This window comes from Anabas testudineus, chromosome 12 (genome assembly GCF_900324465.2).
Source record: "Anabas testudineus chromosome 12, fAnaTes1.2, whole genome shotgun sequence".
In the NCBI taxonomy this organism is placed as follows: Eukaryota; Metazoa; Chordata; class Actinopteri; order Anabantiformes; family Anabantidae; genus Anabas; species Anabas testudineus.
The window spans coordinates 115539-136225 of record NC_046621.1 but is presented as its reverse complement, the minus strand read 5'-3'; the positions used below and the strand labels follow the sequence as shown (position 1 = coordinate 136225).

At 42.2% G+C, this 20687-nt stretch overlaps 2 protein-coding genes across 3 annotated transcripts; one reads left to right on the top strand and one right to left on the bottom strand.

Annotated features, from left to right (window-relative positions):
• Positions 1-2209: 2209 nt before the first annotated feature.
• Positions 2210-13444, top strand: ythdc1 (YTH domain containing 1). The gene is given in 17 exon segments (XM_026354753.1): positions 2210-2386; positions 3812-3913; positions 4164-4450; positions 6285-6669; positions 7216-7278; positions 7425-7519; positions 7829-7937; positions 8034-8151; positions 8686-8770; positions 8848-9002; positions 11233-11312; positions 11786-11822; positions 12028-12067; positions 12172-12237; positions 12329-12457; positions 12459-12521; positions 12663-13444. Coding segments are annotated over 17 exon segments (2031 nt in total). The 5' UTR covers positions 2210-2358; the 3' UTR covers positions 12852-13444.
• A 1419-nt stretch (positions 13445-14863) lies between these two features.
• On the bottom strand, positions 14864-19060 carry LOC113158676 (UDP-glucuronosyltransferase 2A1-like). Of its 2 annotated transcripts, none has more exons than XM_026354756.1 (6): positions 18597-19060; positions 17987-18476; positions 17564-17844; positions 16194-16281; positions 15783-16002; positions 14864-15275 (listed from the first exon to the last, which is right to left on the bottom strand). In XM_026354756.1, exons 1-6 carry the CDS (start codon positions 18843-18845, stop codon positions 14999-15001), a joined length of 1605 nt encoding a protein of 534 aa, XP_026210541.1. In that variant the 5' UTR covers positions 18846-19060; the 3' UTR covers positions 14864-14998. The 2 variants fall into 2 exon arrangements, with proteins under 2 accessions (XP_026210541.1, XP_026210540.1); XM_026354755.1 differs by having other exon boundaries at positions 14864-15281; positions 18597-18845.
• Positions 19061-20687: the final 1627 nt, after the last annotated feature.

Sequence of the window (20687 nt, the reverse complement as noted above, 5' to 3'; positions counted from 1 at the left end):
CGATGCGGCCAGTGTTTTAGTGACATAGCCCAACCAGTTGTGTATCATTACGTTAACCAGACCCCAGTCATCACCCACATGTCGCTGCAGGAAACAGCTACTCTCTATGGAGCCCCTAAGGGACATTGGCAAAAAAAACTGGTGCTCACCTAAAACATTTCTCGTGTAATAATAATACAAAAAATCACAAATACACATAACTCAAGAGCAAATAAAGAAAATCTAAAGCTGGATCAAGTTTATTAATCAACGCCAGACCTAAACATAGTTTGAATTCATTTGAGAGCCTTACTCTTAACCTCTCTGAACCAGTCCTGTTTGTTATTGTGTACCGTCCTCCTGTCCCTTACTCTGAGTTTTTAACTGAATTCTCAGAGTTTCTATCTGATTTAGTTCTTAGTGCAGATAAAGTCATTATAGTGGGTGACTTTAATTTCCATGTAGATGATGATGATAATTGCCTCAACACTGCATTTAATTCACTATTAGACTCTAAATGGAAATAAACCCACTCACTGTTTTAATCACATCCTTTATCTTTTTCTGACATACAGCATTGAAATTGATCATTTAATGATTTTCCCCAAAACCCTCTTTTATCTGCCTATCTTTAACAACACTTAAATTTACAGTATCAAACTTTTAGGTAGTTTCTAAGCAATTATGTAACCACCTGTGCAGGGATAACTTTAGATTTTTAGTATATCATAGCTGCCCAGCTATATTTATCTATGAAACCAGAAGAAACTAATTAATTAATAAAACCTCAAGCTTCTTAAAAGACATAAAGACCTGGTCTAGTCTGCTGGGGGACCTCTACTGATACACTGAGCTCCTCTCCTCTCTCCTTTCTTCTCTATCCATTCAAATTCTGCCATTTCATGTCATTAACTTTGTGTCTTCTCTCTCCTGTAGTTGTGTTTCCTCCTCTCTGTCTCCCTCTCTCTGTTCTCCTCCACAGGTATCCTCCTCCTTGGAGCTGTATATCTCCAGAGTCCAGTTACTGGTCCTACCAACCTGTCCAGTGTCTCTGCTGGCTGCTGTTCTTTTCTTTCTCCTCTTTTCACTCACCCCAAACGGTCGAGGCAGACGGCCGCCCACCCTGATCCTTGTTCTGCTGGAGGTTTCTTCCCTCCACTGTCTCCTGGTGCTGCTCAGTGGGGTTGTTGGGTTTTCTATATAATTCTGCATCTCCTCAGAAAGTACATCCTGCTCTGCACCTTTTTGTACAGTGCTGCTGAGTTCTTAGTCCAGTACAGTTTGCTGTCCAAGTACACTCCCAGGTATTTGTACTCTGATACGACCTCCACCTCCTCCCCCTTTATAAAATGAGGGGTGACAGGTCTCCCAGATTTCCTAAAGTCCATAACCAGCTCCTTTGTTGAGTCCACACCAGTCCACAAAACTGTCCACCACCCCCTGGTACTTTGTAGTGTCAACTTGTGCATATAGACAAAACGATTTCAAACTTACAGACTAAAACTACTGACGGTGCAAGTGACTTTTAAAATGTATCTGTACATAAGTCACTTGTTGTTTGTTGTATGTATGTAAAATTAACACGATAACAGATTATGTCACTGTAGAACTTATTTTATTTTATTGTTATTCTGGTTTTAATTTCAAAGTCGGCTTAAGTCTAAAGTTATATTCTTATGACCTTTAACTGTGACGTGAGTTAAAGCCAGCATGTTTCTTAAGGACAAAACATAAATGTAAAGAATAAAAAATTAACAATAAACATTAGAAGTCAAATGCTTCTCCAAGAGAATGAAATTGCTTTGGTTTAGTTTGCTTTCCTGTGTTTTGGTTACTGTTCAATTTATTATGCAATTTAAAATTAAATTTTCCTACAGTTAAATAAAGAGATACACGATGGTCAAAGCAGTGATGATCCATAAGTTGTTGTTTCCTGTAAATCCTCATCATTTCTGCTTCAGTTGTAATTTCTGTAACAAATATGGTGCCACATCTTTTTTAATTAGTAAACACCTTGATCACTGCTCTAAGCTAACTCTTACACAAATAACTAATATTAACATTCCTCTACTGTGAACGTTGCTGTATTGCACATTGCACTTATTCTATGTATTTTTACTTTTTATTGTCAGTTTGATGCTGTTCTAACATCTGAATTTGCTCCTGAGCTGACCTGGCCGGCAGGTGGCGGTAGTTGACATGAATCTTCAGCAAGTAGCAGCGTCTAAAGAAGAAGAAGAAGCTCCAACAACAGACGTCTCCGCCATTTCCTCTCCCAGGTTCGCGCAGGCTGCTTTTATTTCTCCTTTAACTCAAACACCTGAAGTTTTACCTGCAGAGTTACCTCAGCTCGAGGCAGCAGCACGTCACAGCGGCGGGATGGCGGCAGACCGGCGCGAGGACAAAGGTGAGGCGCGGTAGCAGTTAGCTGTTAGCATTAGCCTATGTGCTACCTTTGTTCTTGATACTCCGTCCGTTCAGTAGCGGATCGATAATCTGCGCTGTATCGATCAGTTAGTGTCCGATCAGGTTAGTCAGTGATTGGTGACTGCTAAGTTGATAAGCAGTTACCAACCAGCAGCTCGAACGTGTCCTGCTCTTCGATCATTATGGCGAATACCAATACCTCCCCGCTAACCCCAGACTCCATTCAAAAATCTACTGATTCTGCAGCTTCACTGACAAACTTCCAGTTTTATGTAGTAACATTCATTAAGAAATAATAAATAACAATATTCTGTGTTCTGATAAAACGGGGAGATTGGTTTAAGTTACTGACGATAACAAAAATACGTTTGTATTCATGGGAGATTTGATGTTTTGCACTAACTGCTGCGGTGTGAGAGGCGACTTGAAGTCCTGTAGTTTAATAAGATCAGCTGGATCTTATTCAGGCGCAGCACCGTAGGCTACATTTACGTCTTAGTCAGGTCTATTTTTGCCTGCACTGCATGGGAATAATAAACAATACCCACAATTCCACACTGAAATTCAGGCCTTGTGGTCTGCACTTACAGGTGCTTTTTTACCTTACTCGTAGACAAAGCGCTTACACTGCTTCTCATTCACACACAGGCTAATGGCAGAGCTGCCATGCAGCTGACATGACTCTCCGGGGGCAACTTGGGATTCAGTATCTACAACCCTGTGTCATTATGCCGCCAAACCGATCCTGCTCAATGATTACAGGCAGCATAACATTTAAAACAACGTCTCCTTTCACATCTGTCCAATGTGCTTAGTGTGAATGTGCTCGCATCTGTACCAAGAATAATGTGCCAGTTGTGGACCTGCTGGTTTTGGCGTTCTCTGGTGAAGGCCAGTTGAGCTGTATGGTGCTGGGCTGTGAGCGCAGGTTGTATTAGAGAACGTGAGGCCGCAAGCCTGCTGGAGGTCATTGTGTAAGGTTCTCGCAGTCTTCTTGAGACTGTACGTATGGCTGTGTCATCTTGGAGTAACTAGATGACCTGTGCAACCTGATTGGGCTGCAGGTGCGGCCTCATGCTACCAGTAGTGACAATGACAAAACACAAAACTTGAGAAGGATCAGTTGTTGTCACTTTCATTTAGACCAAACCAGATGAAACAGATTCACACTTACTTGAGTTTCCTGAATTGAAAGATTGATATCCAGACGTTTTAACTAACAGCTGCACTTAGCAGATTTATCAAGTAAACAGTTTATTAAAACCTGGGCAGAGTTGTTTGCTTGTGGTCTGGACAGTAACTAACATGAATAGTACGTTTTTATTTTCCAAAAATGTGAACATTGAGGTTAGCTTGATTCTTATAAAGTTGTAAAATAAAAGGGGAAATACAATTGTCATTTCAGATGGAGAACTGAACGTCCTGGAAGATCTTCTGACCGAGGCCCCAGATCAGGATGATGAGCTGTACAACCCAGAGACAGAGAGGGACATCAGTGACAAGAAAGGTACTGAAATACTACTGAAAATATACTGCTGATACTACAAAGTCAGAGTTGATAATAACAATAATGTTTCTCCTCCCTGCTTTCTGTCTATCAGAAACTCGGTGATGGTAGCAGTCAGCTGTGTCTCACTTCAGGAGCCACATCCTGACAAGTGATACCTGAAATGAGACACAACTGTCGTATAGCTACCCTGGATTTAGCCTGTCAGGAACAAAATATAAGTAAATTATTGCTGATATGTGTCTGTCAGGAACAAAGAGGAAGAATGATCGCTGTGACAGTCACGATCTGAAGAGGCTGCGAGCCTCCTCAGGCCACACTCCCTCTAGGTCAACCAATAAGAGAGCTCCAGGCCCTCCTCTCACCACCTCTAAGAGAGGGGGCTCCAGTCCGCGTGGTCGACATGCCTCTAATTACCGACATGAATACTATGAGGAGCGAAAGGGACGGCGAGTGGCCCGAGAAGGGACGAGAAGTCGCGGAGGAGAGGACACGCGGCATAGAGAGTCCCACAGAGCCCTGGAAGGGCTGAGTCAGGTACTGCTACTGCTGCTACAGTAACTACTACTACTGTTACTTCTCTTCAGAAGTACATTTAAATATTTCTAAGATTAGTTTAAACCTGGTAGAGTTACTACACAGGAACCCTGTCCCCCTGTCTCTTGAATGTGGGATTATTGCAGCATTTAGCCTCCATCCTGTGTTGTAGTCCAAAAATTTGACTCAAACACATATTTCTAGAATATCTCTATCCAGTGCTTTTGCCATGTTTTTCCCTACAAGTTGCGTTGATCTCGTGGACCTTTGCTGCAGCTGCACATGCACATCTCACATGTTGTTAGCATTAAAGTTAAACTAAATTCAATTCAGTTTTATTTGTATAGCACCAATTCACAACAGAGGTCATCTAAAGGCACTTTACAGTGTTTACGGTTTAAGCCCTTACAGAGAATAATTATGCAAAAAAATGATACAGAAACAATCCCATCTGAGCAAGCTTTAGGCAACAGTGGAGAGGAAAAACTCCCTTTAGAGGAAGAAACCTCCAGCAGAACCAGGCTCATAGTGGACGGCCATCTGCCTCGACCGGTTGGGGTGAGTGGAAAGAGGAGAGAGAAAAGAACAGCAGGAAACAAAAACAACAGCAAGCAGCAAGAATGTTGGGCAGGTTAACTGGATTCTGGAGATGTACAGCTCCAGGCCGAGGACACCTGCAGAAAAGTACAGAGAGAGGGAGACAGAGAGGAGGAAACACAACTACAGGAGAGAGAAGACACAAAGTTAATGACATGAAATGGTAGAATTTGAATGGATAGAGGAGAAAGGAGAGAGGAGAGGAGCTCAGTGTATCAGTAATGTTCCCCCAGCAGACTAACCTATATCAGCAGAACTAAGAGATGGTTCAGAGTCACCTGATCCATCTCTAACTATAAGATTTATAAAAAAGGAAAGTTTGGAAAGTCTAGTCTTAAATGTAGAGAGGGTGTCAGCCCCCTGAACCTGAACTGGGAGCTGGTTCCACAGGAGAGGGGCTTGATAGCTAAAGGCTCTGCCTCCCATTCTACATTTGGAAACTCTAGGAAGCACAAGTAAACCTGCAGCCTGAGAACGGAGAGTTCTGCTTGGAAGATATGGAACTATGAGTTCTTTGAGATAAGATAGAGCCTGATTATTAAGTGATTTATAAGTTAGGAGAAGAATTTTAAATTCAATTCTGGATTTAACAGGGAGCCAATGGAGAGAAGCTAACGTAGGAGAAATATAATCTCTCTTGCTAATTCCAGTCAGAACTCTGGCTGCAGCATTTTGGATTAACTGGAGGCTTTTTAAGGAGTTATTAGGACAAACCATTAATAATGAATTACAATAGTCCAGTCTGGAAGTAACAAATGCATGGACTTTTTTCTATACCAAGTCATCAAGGGTGAGAATGTGATTAGTGTCTCTGAGATTTTTAGGACCAAAACAAAATAACCTCTGTCTTGTCTGGAATTAAGAGAAGGAAATTGGAGGACATCCAGGCCTCTCCTGCTTTCAGCATTTAACATCAGACTACAGTACATTTGTAAGGTCATCTGCTCAACATCCTGTCCGCTGCTGAGGTAGTTTCAGTTCCCTTAGTACCAAAGAAGAAGTACTGTCACACTTTTAGAATTTTGGTATTGTACTAAAGTATTGGTTCTTGTGAAGTTCCTAGTCTGCATCAGATTCTCCTACAACGTGTGTTTCTGTCCTGTAACTTCTTAAAGACAGACTAATCTGTTATTTTACATATACATTCAGGAGATTAGTAATTAGATTACTGAAGAGCAGGTGAACACAGAGCAAATCAGTGTTCAGACTGTCAAATTGAATTTTTGTATGTGTTTAGAAGCTGCGGCGCGAAGAGCGTCGAGCAAGCCCGTCTCCCCGTGAGGAGGACAACCAATCGGAGGAGGAGGCGGAGTACGGCTCAGAGCGGGGATCGGGGAGCTCATCCCCCACCGCCTCCCACATAGAGGAAGAGGAGGAGGACCAGGAGGAAGAGGAGGAAGAAGAAGAGGAAGAAGAGGAGGGTATGGAGGAAGAAGAGGAGGAAGATGAGGAGGAAGGAGAGAAGGAGGATGAGGAGGAAGAGGAGTACGAACGGCGTGGAGGTGGTGAGGGGAACGACTATGACACTCGCAGTGAGGCTGGTGATTCTCGCTCTGCCTCCTCCGTCAGTTTTTCAGATGATGGCGAGTCAGTGCACTCAGGCTCCGCCTCTGATGCATCAGGTAAACACAGCAACAAAAAGTATTTTATAATTTATACATTTTAAATGCATAAAAGTCACCAACACTGTTATACCTAATAATAACTATCCAGGTAATTTTTTAGGTACAGTCATTCATGTTTTGATTAAAGGTTTGATTTATATAATGTAGCAATTCAATTTCACCAGCTTCCACACACGCATTTAAACCAAGAGTTATTTCTGTAGTTTAATCTTGATTCACTTGAAAAGGCTACATAAATTTATTACAGAATGGTAATGTCTAGATGATATACAGCAGAACTTGCTTTTGAAAAAAAACCAAACATTTGATACATGGTAAATTCACATCTTGCTTTGTTTAAAAATAATTAGAAATACTTTTTTTTTTTTAATTTGTCACACTTTTAAATCTGCTTATAAATACTGTTTTTATTGCTGGGCAGCATTTTAATAATCATTAAACTTAAGTCAAATTCGGAATACTAAAAATATGATTACTTAATTACTATCTGTAAAATTATTCAGCAATAAATCATAAAAGCTTGCTGGTCTTTTCTTTTTGAAGGTTCAGAGAAGAAGCGAGAGAAGTTGTCATCATCGGTACGAGCTGTTCGTAAAGGGACAGAGAGTAAGAATCTGTTTATGCCTAAAACATTTCCATCGTAATAACTGTTGACATCTTCTTTATAGAATTTACTCTGAGAAAAGAATAACTACACTTTGTGATCATCAATTACATTAGTTTTGCATAAATTCAGATCACTGTTGTTTCAGATCCGGCCAGTAAGCTGCGTTACATCCTGCGAGACGCTCGATTCTTCCTAATAAAGAGTAACAACCATGAGAATGTGTCCCTGGCTAAAGCTAAGGTATGCTTACCTGCTAATGTTCACACGCTAAGTTTACATGCTAATATTTGTACAGTAAGTATACATGCTAAAAGCTTCTATTTTCTGCACATTGGGTTTAAGTGTTAGCTGTCTGTTTATATACGTCTTTTAATATCTTGTTCTTGCTCGTATCGCACAATGTTGTTGATGTGTCTATGATAAATTCTGTAAGGTCTTAACCTTAAACACTGTAAAGTGCCTTGAGATGACTTCTGTTGTGATTTGGAGCTATACAAATAAAACTGAATTGAATTGAACCATAGACGTGCTTAACATGTTCATGTTCAGGGTGTGTGGTCAACGCTGCCGGTGAACGAGAAGAAGCTGAATGCAGCTTTCCGCTCAGCTCGGAGTGTCGTCCTTATCTTCTCTGTCAGGGAGAGTGGGAAATTCCAGGGTAAAAATACTTAATCACTTATTACTTCACATTATCAGATGCTGATATTTCTCTTTTGGAATTTTAAAATCGCTTTGTTTCATTTGTTGTCTTCAGGTTTTGCCCGTTTAGCATCAGAGTCTCATCATGGTGGATCTCCGATCCACTGGGTTCTTCCTGCAGGCATGAATGCAAAGATGCTGGGAGGGGTCTTTAAAATCGACTGGCTCTGCAGGTAAACACCAGTTTTTCCAACCAGAGTCTGGGTTACTAGTTCTCCCCTTGCTGGAAAACCACCTCTCTCCCCTTGGGAGTTGATCATGACTTCTTTGAAGTTGTTTGAATTCCTTCACCACAGTCCCTTCAAACTCATTTTGTCCCCCTAGTAAAGGTCTGTGGCTTCAGGTCCTAAAACACTAAAACACCACCTCAGTGAGTTTACAGGGTTGCTTCTAGTCCACCACAACTGGAAGATGAAGATTTAGTTCACTGGTGCCTCAGTCCAGCAGTGCTGGACTATACCCAAACTTCCTACTGTTCTTTGTTCAGTTCTGATGAACTTAGATCAGGACCAGCACTGCCCATTGTAGGAGTTATCCAAGCCAGTCTTTGTGGCCGGGGTTCACTCACACAGTGTCAGGGCCCACGGGTACAGGGATCCAGGCTTGAAGAGACTTGAAGAGAGGCTTAAATGCAGGCCTTTCACTTGGAACCAACTTGGTTCTCCTGTACCTGATAGCGTTCTTAAACTCAGGTTTTGTTTCGACAGGAGGGACCTACCTTTTACAAAGACTGCTCACCTGTCCAACCCCTGGAATGAACATAAGCCTGTCAAAATTGGACGTGACGGACAGGTCAGTTTTCTTCTTTACTTTTTATGTCTGTTCCTGAGTTTTGGTAAATGTAGTTTAAAATTATTAACTCTTTTCAGGAGATTCAACCGGATGTGGGTGCTCAGCTCTGTGCCCTTTTCCCATTGGACGAGAACGTGGATGTCCACCAGGTGGCGCGCCGTGTTCATCACAAACGTCGGACGCCGTCTGAACCACGGCCTCGCGGCCGACCGCCACAGCGCGAGCCGGGAAGGTTAGCCAATCACCAAGCTCCTCCTCCCGCTTCCTGTTCTTCTTCTTCTCCTGCTGAGACCACGGCTACACCTGCTGCCGGACGACAGAGACAGCCACTGCCTTTAGCTGGCGGCTAGCTGCCCCGTGGCTAGCATTCCTGGCTCTGTGTTTGTTGTTGTGGTTTTTCCAGTCTGGAGTTTCCTGCCCGAGTGATGCCTCGCACGTCTGTGCGTCTGTGGTTGAAGTCAGGCAGATAATTAAAGTCCTCAGTGGGGATGGGTGGTAGAGGGAGTGGTCATTAACAGTCCAATTATTAATTTAATTTCCTGCTTTCTCATTCCAGTTAAGCAGCAAGGTGCCATTTTTGACTAATTTTCTTAATTAAATTTTAGCTTAGTTTTTTGTAGGTGAGACTGAATTTTACCAATTTTGTTGTTGAATTTCTCTTTTCAAGCTCTTTTCCTTTGCAGGGGTTTCATACTTTGGAAGTTAAAAATCCGAATATTTGGCTTTTAGCTGGACTGTGGCCAACCCTTTCAGAATAAAAGCATAAAGGACGAGCGTCACTGGCTGGACTTACGGAGTAGGGGGTGGGAGAGGGGACAAGCAAGGTAGAACTCTTAACAGAGAGAGAGGGGGACTGTGTCCAGTGAACTGTTTCTGGTCTTTGAGAACGTGATACAGGTGGGTTGGGCAGAGGGCAGGACCTCTGGACTGTATCCAATCAGAGGGTCTCGTGTGACAGAGAAGGTCTGGACTGTATCCAGTGAAAGGGTGTCATGTGAGGACGGTCTTCCTTGCTTGTTCAGAAAAGGTAAATTACAGTAAAAGGAAAAGATGGACTGTTAAATAAATAAAATCGTCTTGGACTGAAAAAGCAAGATCTCCCCCATTAAAGGACAGCTGTAACCTCCTCTTACCCCCTCCTTGCCCCTCCTACCCCCGTGCACACACAGTGAATCAGGACTGGTTGTTAACAACAAACTGTTGATTTGTTGGTGTGTGTCTCTGAAAGACTGAATATTAAAGTGTGTGAGTGGAGGAGTCGAGGAGGAGGAAAGATCCAGAACGGACGGAGCCACAGACCACAAAAAAGTTTGGTCGTTTCAGGACTGTTGCTGGTCTGGAGGGGGTGGGGCAAGGGTGAGAGGGCTTGGGCTTTATATATTGATTGACAGGACTGCACCATCATCACCATCATCATCTTCACCCCCTCCACCCTTTCAAAATAAGAGGGTTTATTTTTTTTAAAAGCCTTAAACTTGGACTGATGAGGAGAGAAACTGTTTAATAATCATAAGTGTTGTTGACACAAACAGCCCCCCCCCCACACACATACTACAGAAGCGGTATGTTGTTCCTTTCACAGGCTTCTTTATTATTATTTGTTATTGTGTGTGTAAAACAAATTTTGTCAAAGTACTGTTTTTGGCCACAAACAGAATGATTCTGTACAATAGAACACATAATGCTAAATTAGTTGATAATTCACAGATTTACAAAATATACCTTAAATGTTTGGTCTTGATTCAGGTACAAAAAAACTGAGTATTGACAGGTAGAGGACCAGTTGACAGCAGGAGCATTGATATATGGGTAGGAGGACCAGTAGACAGCAGGCATATTGATAAGATGGCAGGAGGAACAGTAGACAGCAGGCGTGTTGACAAGATGGCTGGAGGACCAGTAGACAGCAGGCGTGTTGACAAGACGGCTGGAGGACCAGTAGACAGCAGGCGTAGACGTATTGATAACATTTACATTTTAGTAATTTATCGGATGCGTTTTTCCAAAGCGACCTAACAGGTACAAGGTTAAGGCAGAGTAAGTGTATAAGGTCTTGAATAAGGACCCCTAGTGGAGGTAGACCAGAGATTCAAACCCAGCAATGTTACCACTACACTATCTAGCTGCTGACATGATAAGACGGCAGGAGGACCAGTAGACGGCAGATCATTCTTAAACGAAAGACATATTTTCTTAATGTTTCTGTCTGGTGGTGTCCGAGTTTTGTGTTACATTTCAACACCCGGCGATACCTGTAGATCTTAACCTGTAGAACTTACTACCTTCGTCAAACATCAGTTCAGATCATTTGAATAGATTTGCTAGTAAGTCTGTCAAAAACACTAGATTTAACAAAAAAGGCAAAATACTAGAATTTTGTTCTGAGTATCAGAGTGCTTTAGTGTGTGCGAGTGTGTATTTGAGTGTATGTGTGGGTCTTACGTGTCAACTTGTTTACGTAGGCGTCGACCTGAAGAGTACGACCTCCACGGCAGGAAGCGGCCACGAGCCGACGGTCCGCCTGACTTCAACCAGCGAGCAGGTTGTTAATCTGAAAACTCATTCTATGGTTTATTGTTTTAATTTGTCTGATAAATGTTGACATTCTGAGGTGGTTCCTGTCGACGTGTTTATTTATTCTAAGGTGTGAAGTTAACTGTATTTTGTCAGTGTCCATAACTGGTTTGTTGAAATGTTTTTTTTCCATTCGTGACTCAATGCCGCAGAGTTTTTGTTTTTAACAGAAGGTCTAAATTGATTTTATTTTGTTGTATTTTAACTTTTTAAAGCTTTTTTTTTATGTAAATGTTTTTCTACCATTTTTTACAGTTTTGTGTATTGCATTATACTTAAGTGTAAACTGTATTTGTTTTCAAGGTTTTCATCGGAATTGTTTCAGATGTCCTTTTAGTTTCTGTGTAAACTGTGGATTCTGCACATTTTAATTTGGACTAATTACCTGTTGCTCATCTTTTGGGCAAACTGAAATTTAACCAAATGTGTTTTATTTTGTAGGGTTCATCCAGGACCTTCGTAACCAGCCGGTAGACAGGTGAGACATGTGTAAAATGTGACAGACACTTAAATCTTAATTAGTATGTAATAAGTGTTTATTAAATTAATCATTTAAAAGTATGACCACCAGATGGGTTAATGCTGAAAATCCTCAGGTGGAAGGCGGATTTAATATTTCTTTACATTCTAACAATAACGTTAATTGAAATAACTGACTTAATAACTTATTTTCTTGGTTTCAGGCGTTTCTCCGGCGTCAGACGAGATGTTTTTCTCAATGGGGTGAGCATCAGACCAGTTGGCATGTTAGCTTAGCTTCGGTTTAGCATGTGAGCTCCACTTCAGTCCAGTAGTCAGGTGTTTACCTGTGTGTTTACCTGTCTCAGTCGTACAACGACTACATGCGGGACTACCACCACAACGTCGGCGCCCCCGCTCCCTGGCAGACCCTGGTATGGCTCCACTGTTGATCGTTCTACTGATCGATCAGATCATTGATCATTTATCATGTCTGAACTAATGATGCTGTATATCCTACCTCAGGCGGCGTACCCCGGCGTGGAGCAGCCACCCCCCCACCACCCGCCCTACTATCACCATAGCCACCCCCCACCCCCACCTCACCAGGCCTACCATCACCACCATCACGCCCAAATGCCACCTCATGAGGCCCCCCCCCCCTCGCTTCAGAGACAAACAGAGGGCGCCGCAGCACCGCGCCTTCACCTCCAGCCCAGTGAGTTCCACTTGTGTTGTTGTTGTTGTGTTTCTCACTAAATGACGTTTTTATCGTTATTTATTTAGTTTACATGTTGACACCAATAACTTCTCATCAGATTTCTCTGATAACTGAATCATCTTCTTCCCCATCACGCAGCATGACTACGACATGCGCGTCGATGACTTCCTGCGGCGGACCCAGGCGGTGGTCAGCAGCCGACGAGAGCGCGAGCGGCAGCGGGAGCGTGAGCGCGGTGCACCGCGTCGCGAGAGAGAGCGTGAGCGAGTGAGGGAGAGAGACAGAGAGAGAGAGAGGGACAAGGAGAGGGGGCGGTACCGCAGGTGATCTGATGACACGCCCTGTCAGCCTGCAGGTGCTTTTATTTTGACAGTCAGATGCTTTTGGCTGGTTTCCTGTTTAGTTGAAAATTATGAATAAATAAAAAAATGAGCTACATGGTGACATCATTAGTTTTTATGTGAATAACATTTAACAAACTGTCAAAATAAAAATCTGCTGTTTTTGATGACTTATTTTGACGATCACGACATCACAACAGAGGAACACAAATCCTTCATACGTGTATCTTTTACGCACGTTAAGATCGTAAACAGAAGTCTTTTTTAATTTATCAGGAACGTTCAGACGTCACTTCCTTAGGAAACAGGAAACAATTGTTTTTCAGTATTTGGTCAAGGTTGGGTTGAGGCCCTGTGAGAGGTCGTAGAACTAAATTATCTTCCTCCAATCATTGTGTTGAACAGTGTTTCCTGTAAAATCTTGGAAATTCAATCTAACACTTTCAGTTTACATTTACTTCCAACAGACATTTTGAATTTTCTTTTAGCTTAATTTGAACTTTTTTTTTTAACTGTTAAGTCGTTTTAGTTTGAAATGTTCAATATGAACTTGTTCTTCAGTTCATTTATTTATTTTGTTTTCATGCTTTTTTTTTTTTTTTCCTTTTAACCTCCTCTGGTCTAAAGAGTAAAACAGAAAAACTATAGATTTTTTTCTTAACCTTACAAAACATCTGCTTCCTGTTTGTTTTTCAAAGTGAAATGTCACATTTTCTTCCTCTAGTTGTTATCGTGGTGACTAAACCACTGATCTGTGTTCAGTGTTAAAGGGTTTGAATAAAACGTTATTCATTTCCTGTTTGTAAATGAAGGGGCGGGACTTGTTTGTTTTTTTGTACAAAATAAAAGCCTGTAATCGCAAATGGATTTTTTTCTTTGTGTGTATATATAGGTTCTGCTGAAATGAATGTTGCTGAAGTTTTTCTCTCCTTGAATCTGTACAGGAATTACATGTTGGATTTCTGCAGAAACCTGGTTTATGAGATACATGGAACAAATCTGGACTAGACTCAAACATTCATGTAATCAACACCATCAGCTTCAACACTGGTATAAATACTTTGTCATTTTCTTTCTCTCTGGTCAAACATTTTTTGATTTAGCCTATGTTGTCTTAAGTTTGTTTTGTTCTTAATTTCACTACACCACTGATGTTACGGACTAACACAGTAAAATAAAGGAAAGTCTTTAATTTGTGTTAAGTTAGTGACCAGTAGCGGAGCCGCATCTGTTGGTGTCTCCCCCTTTAGCATCAGTATGAGACACCACGTGGGAAGCACCGCCCACTCTGGCCCCAGGTATAAACTTGAATGTGACCCCTGGAGTCCGACTATAGAGCTGCCAGGAGTCAAAGTTTCTCAGTGGGTGTGTTGCTGAGTGGAAAGGTGAAGGCTGGGTGAGTGTTAGAGACCAGAGCAACCATGGCTAAAAGCTAGGCTGGCAGCACACTGTTTAAATAATAGGTAAGTTCAATTTAATTTATGTTTGTTATTATAACGCCTCTTAAGGCAGACAGCATGTTTTTGGTGGAGAAACGAAAAAGAGGAAAATCTACACACTACCCAAAGTCCTTATATCGTGATTCATAGCACTTGGTTCCGTTTTGGTTTGGTTCGTGTTCTCACCAGGAGGACCGCACCAGAGTTCGCTAAATTTTGAGTTGTTTTGGTGCAAACTCGAGTGTGATTACCGTGTTCACACCGGGCAAAACGAACCGCACTAAGAGGGAAAACGAACTTGAGTCCGATTTAATCGAACTAAATCCTGTAGGTGTGAAAGCAACCTTGAACTCTGGGGAGACACGAGACCAGCATTGAGACAGCGAAGGGCACGAGGTGGAGTATAAGGGATCAGGAGATCAAGGGGTACTTTTATTTGTAGTGGATTACTTTTTTCTTACTATTATTGAATTGTGAATGTTACATGTAATTGTTTTACAGCTGAATAAATAGATTAAGATTTACATTAATAAATTAATGTAACAGATGTAACCTGCTGATTTATTGATGTTCAGAGCACTGACCACTTTAGTAAATAATCAAAAACACACTACGTGTTCTTCTAAATGATTCATATAAAAGTTGCAGCAGTTGTAAATGTGACAAACTGAATCTTTTATTCCAAAATAAAACTTCAGTCATTTTTTTCTCGTCCTACTCGTCGTCGTCTGCAGCGTCGCAGCAAACAGAGGACGCTTTCCCAAAAGGCGGCGATGGTTCCCATCAGGACAACCAGCAGAGTGGTCACAGTGTCCACACTGTGATACTGGAACCAGTTCAGGTCACGTGATGCCAGTCGCAGGTGATGTGCTCCGCCGTGTCGCATCACAAACTCCACCCAAAAGACAGCCGTACTCAGCGGAGACTCTGGGCGGTCGCGATGCAGTGCTGATAAATGCTGCATACTGGACCTGTAGCTAAGCATCATGGAAAAAAAAGTAAAATACTTATACTGTGAAGGAGCTCTGTCAAACAGAAAATACAAAATTTTTTTCAGGAGGAATGGGCTTTTATTGTGAAAGGGAAGACCATTTTTTTATATTAGAAAAAATAATACTAACAACAGGTCCCAAATGCAACAGTTAAATCTACTGTAAGTCTTTTATCTGCTGACTTTAATGAGGGGATAACACTCAGGGAACCGCAATACTTAGCTGATCCCAGTGGGGAAATTGTTATTACACAGCTGCAGATAGATAACGGTACTCCTGTAGGGTTTCTGTGATTTATCTAATGAACAACCAACAGTCGAACCTGCTACAAGGCTACATGTCTGCTTTACTTGCTGAGCCAAAGTTACCTTTAAATCAACCCTTCAATTAGGGCTGACAGTGGGCACTTTTAACAAGAGCTGGTTTCTTTCTCAGCCATCGCAGTGGTGTACACAAAAAAATGACTAATATCAAAACAAAACCCACCTTGGCTGGTCAATGACGGTGTTCAGCGTCTCCGTCAGCTCGTCAACCGTCAGCTGGTTGAAGTTGAGGACAATAGCGCCACCACGACGACTCAGACGGGCGAGGTTATCAGACTGGTCGCCAAACAGCGGGACCCCAACCAGAGGAACGCCGTGATACACAGCCTCGTACAAACCGTTGGTGCCACCGTGAGTGACAAATGCTCTGGTCTTCGGGTGACCTGTGAGAGGAATCGCAGTGCTTTTACTGTGAAGGGATTTAGCACCTTTCGAATCCAAAGAATTGTCCAGTTGAATTGATTATCAGTGTTTCAGTCTTTTACAATGATGTGGTCTCATGATTTAATTCAATCATATAAAAAAAAGAAAAATCAGATCTTCTGTTTCCAAAAACAGAAGATCCGATTTTTACCCAGCAGATCATTCTGTGGAATCCAATCACAAAGTTTTGTGTTTGCTGCCAAAGTCCGAGGAGTTTCTCCGCTGTACCTCCAGATTACCTGGACATAGGCACAATGAGTTAAATATTAATTCATTGGTGATAAAGTTCACACATGTCAAGAGTTAAGCATTCAAACAGATTAAAACAAACCATCAGTAAGTCAGACTAACCTTTCTTAAAGTTAAATTACATATTAAAACCCTGTGTGATTTATTTTTTCCCTTCATTAGTCCTAATAATAATCACTTAATAATCAGGCTCCATCTTATCTCAAAGACCTCACTGTTCCATATTTTCCAAGCAGAACTCTCCGTTCTCATTCACAGTGCAGGGTGGAAAAAGTATGACCCGTCTTTGGCAGCAATAACCTCAACCAAACGTTTCCTGTAGTTGCAGATCAGACCTGCACAGCGATCTGGAGTAATTTTGGACCATTCCTCTTCACAAAACTATTTCATTATAGTAATATTCTTGGGATGTCTGGTGTGAATCACTCTCTTAAGGTCATACCACAGCATTTTAATCGGGTTGAGGTCAGGACTCTGACTGGGCCACTCCAGAAGGTGTATTTTGTTCTGTTGAAGCTATTCTTTTGTTGAATTACTTGTATGCTTTGGATCATTGTCCTGTTGCATCACCCATCCTCTGTGGAGCTTCAGTTGGCGGACAGATGGTCTTACGTTTTCCTGCAAAATGTCTTGATATACTCTGGAATTCATTTTTCCATCAATGACAACAATCCGTCCAGGCCCTGAGGCAGCAAAGCAGCCCCAAACCATGATGCTCCCTCCACCATGTTTTACAGTGGGAATGAGGTTTTTATGTTGGTGTGCTGTGCCTTTTTTTTCTCCACACATGGTGTTGTGGGTTTTTTCCAAACAACTCAATTATGGTTTCACCTGTCCACAGAATATTTTGCCAGTAGTGCTGTGGAACTTCCAGGTGCTCTTTTGCAATCTTCAAACTCAATTTTCTCCTCTCTGTCGTCTGTATCTCTCTCCTCTCTGTCTCTCTGTTATCACCATCTTTGTTTATTAATTTCTTTCCAACCTCAAACTTTCTCTCATCTACTGTTGAGTCGCTAATTTTGCCGCCTGTGATCCACAGAAACAATTGGCTAAGTGAAGTCACATTGGATGGCTTAACTCGCATCCAATTGGCCAATGCGTTCTCGCGTCCACTAAATAAATACCGTAAAGATTGCAATAGCAGCTTTCTTTTCTTTTCCTTTCTTCTTAAGATAACTTCTGTTGTGATTTGGCGCTATACAAATAAAATTTAATTGAATTGACTTAATGAACAGACAAGGTCATAAACCTAGATTTCCCAATGTTTCTGACCTTCTGTGGGATCCGTCCGAAGGCGGCGGCGATGACATCAGCGCGTTCTGTTGTCAGGTTGGTTACCATGGAGCCGAAGGTGACCACCACCACACCGGCATCGCCTGAACTCTGCACAAACGCCTCCAGATCATCAGGCAGCTGATTGGCGGGTTTGCAGTGCAGCCCCCCCACATATTGGAAGTTGGGGGGGGTCGGCCGTGGCGTCTCCAGGTCCCAGAAAGTCCTGATGAGCCAGATATCAGCCTTCCCCAGACTCTCACAGATGCTACTGGGACTTCCTGTCCACACAGGAATCAGTTAGGCTTTTATTTTGAAGGGACATGTCAGTACAGGCCAAAAAATATCAAAGTAAAAGCTTTTATTTCTTTCAGAGGAACTAAAACATTTTTAAAAACTGAACACCCCCACACTCCAGCTGACCTTTGACTTTGCTGTAGTACTGATCCAGTGTCAGCTTCCAGACCACTTCAGACACCACCGATGTCCCAACGTACATTACAGTGTTGATCAGTCTCTCCCTGAAAGACATGAGGTCACCATATGGCAGTGGGGCAGCAGGAACATACGACGGCTGTGCTGGGGCGTGGCCGCAGTGTCGCTCCATGACGCTGCCAAATGAGAAGCGCAGCGAGAGGATGAGCGGCAGGCCGAGCACATCAGCCACCAGGTCACCACACATCACCATTGGGTCGAGTAGCACAGCGTCAAAGGCAGCTTCCCGCAGAGTTGCCATCAGCTGCTTGTTTTTCAACATAGAGTCGCACTGTTGCATCCCCAAGTCAAAGAGCTGCTGCATCCAGCCACGAATCCTCCAAAACTTATGCAGCGGAGACAAAAGATGCAACTCGTACATTGAGAAGTGAATAAACTCCTGAGTGACGCCATGAAACTCAGCTCTGCTGAATGGAACCTGGACAAGAAAACAAGCGGATCTGTGAAAACCCTGTGACTTCTCTTTACACCAGTAAACGCCCATTCAAACCAGTCTGAAACCAACCGAAACCCATTAAATGTCTCAACTGGACATCACCTTGAATACCAGGAAGTTGAACTTTGCGGCATCAACGCTGCTGTTGTAGTTGATGGAAGGCGATGCATCAGGAACTAAAATGGTGACGGAGTGTTTCCTTCTCACCAGCTCCTCCATGATGGTCCTCATGTTCAGCCAGTGGCTGTACTCACCTGGAAACACCAGGACGTGGCCGCCATCCACCAGACAGGAAGGAGCGAGTACGAGCAGCAGGGCGGGGAGAAATAGAGGCGGGAAAACCTGCATCATGATGGGAAAACAAAACCGATCCTGTGATCAACAGAGATGTTTCTTTCTACAAACTGAAATCTGTTCTGGTCACATCTGTGTTGATCACATTTTTCTGCATTTGCAGATCCAAAGTCCAAACTGATCAGAGGTCAGATACACATAAGAGCTGCACTCTGATTGGACGACAGCTCACTGCATGAACATGCCTAAAACAGAGTTCTTATTTAAAATGAGATAAATGGATATATTTGTGTGCTTTTATGTTGATAAACCCAATTAATGGTTTATTTTAAAACTATACTATATGAATATTCTAATGGAGACCTTTAATTTGTAAAGGTTTTTCCTTTTGTCAATGGACTTAGAAGGAGAATGACGACATCTCCATAAACTCTGTTTTGAGATTCAAATAGTCCCAAACATGGAGCTAGTAGTAGTGCTGCTGTTGAACTAGGTGTTTTTCACACATTTAGCCTGAGGTAACAAGTTGAAATCTATTATATTTTCCCAGAGAAATCCGAGCACATTTAAACACGTAACCAGCTTTCTGAGAGGAGCAGCTGGATAAAAGGAGAAATCGTTACACGCAGGGAAGCGATTGTTCACCTGAAACTTACATAAAACTGAAACCAAAACCACACACAAAGTTTCCCATAGACGTCTAAGTAAGTCACTTTTCACAGTGCATTTCTTTAATTCAGACTGTGCTGTGAATAGAAGCTCTGTGACTGTAGCTGTCTCTGAAAGAGCATCAGTCTCCAACAGACTCATATTTAAAAAAAGAAAAAGAGAGAAAGGAAACGGTGATCAGGAGACGTCTTTTCTGTCTCCAATCTGCAAAAATCTGTGAACCACGGTCCTAAAATCAGTCCAGGGCAGAGGAGCATTCAGATAGGTTTTGCTGCACGTATACTTGGATTTCCAGTAACCAGGTTCCTTAAGTGCAGGTAAACTAAAATTAACTGTAGAAAATCTGGTTTCGCTCAGTAACCTGGTTACTTGTGTTCATGTAAATGCACTAAACGTGTGTCTTATAGGCTACGGGAGTTGGAAGGGACTGGGTCAGATTTGCGTGGCGTCAGCGTATACTATGAAGACTACTCATTAGCATCGTTAATAAGGCTAGGTAGCTAGAAAGTTAGCACTGGTTACTAACTAATTGTATGGTTTTATTAAAAGTCATTCCAGGATATTTGCTAACTTGGTACCTAGCTAGTTTACATCCTGTCTACAGTCTGCCCAGCACCGAACAGTTTATTTAAACTGAAAATGCAACGCCCCTGAATAGCTAGTTAGCTTACTAAGGGTTGAAACTGATTGCAGTCCACGGGAGTATCTCCCAGTTCATTAACCATTACAGCTGCTTAGTCCTGGATTCAGAACAATACAGGTTTAAATACAACACAGTTACAACCGAGGATTGATTTAAAGCATTTTACATGACGACGGCTTCCTCTGGCTGTTACTATGGTTATTTGGCCAAACCTTTCTCAAACCTTCACATTTTATAAAGACATACCATCGCTGTTACTACAAGGATATATTTAATGTTCACACTTGACAGTTGAAACTAAAATAACCAGCTGTAATCGCAGATAAACAGAGATAGGTTTCTGGCAGACAGTCACTAATTCCCAATGAATTTTTTCTACATTTTTGATTTGACCAAAAAATTGAAAATTTTAAAAATATTGCTTTTTTAGCAACAAGACCTTGACAAGACGTCACAGACATCCTGAATGACAAAAAGAAGACAATTAGGTCAGGAGGCAGGGAGGCAGCGAGGAGGGTCCAGAGACTGCCCTCTGTCAGGATCAGGGAGGGGAAGGAGGCTAACAGGGGGAAACTGGAACAAAGCCT

Bases quoted from the DNA above. Each gene is read 5' to 3' on its own strand.
- LOC113158676 (XM_026354755.1), bottom strand. From the start codon at position 18,845: ATGATGCAGGTTTTCCCGCCTCTATTTCTCCCCGCCCTGCTGCTCGTA. The intron at 17,845-17,986 runs GTCAGCTGGAGT...CTGTGTGGACAG, and splicing joins GTACTACAGCAAAGTCAAAG to GAAGTCCCAGTAGCATCTGT. The intron at 16,282-17,563 runs GTCAGAAACATT...GCCTATGTCCAG, and splicing joins TCGGACGGATCCCACAGAAG to GTAATCTGGAGGTACAGCGG.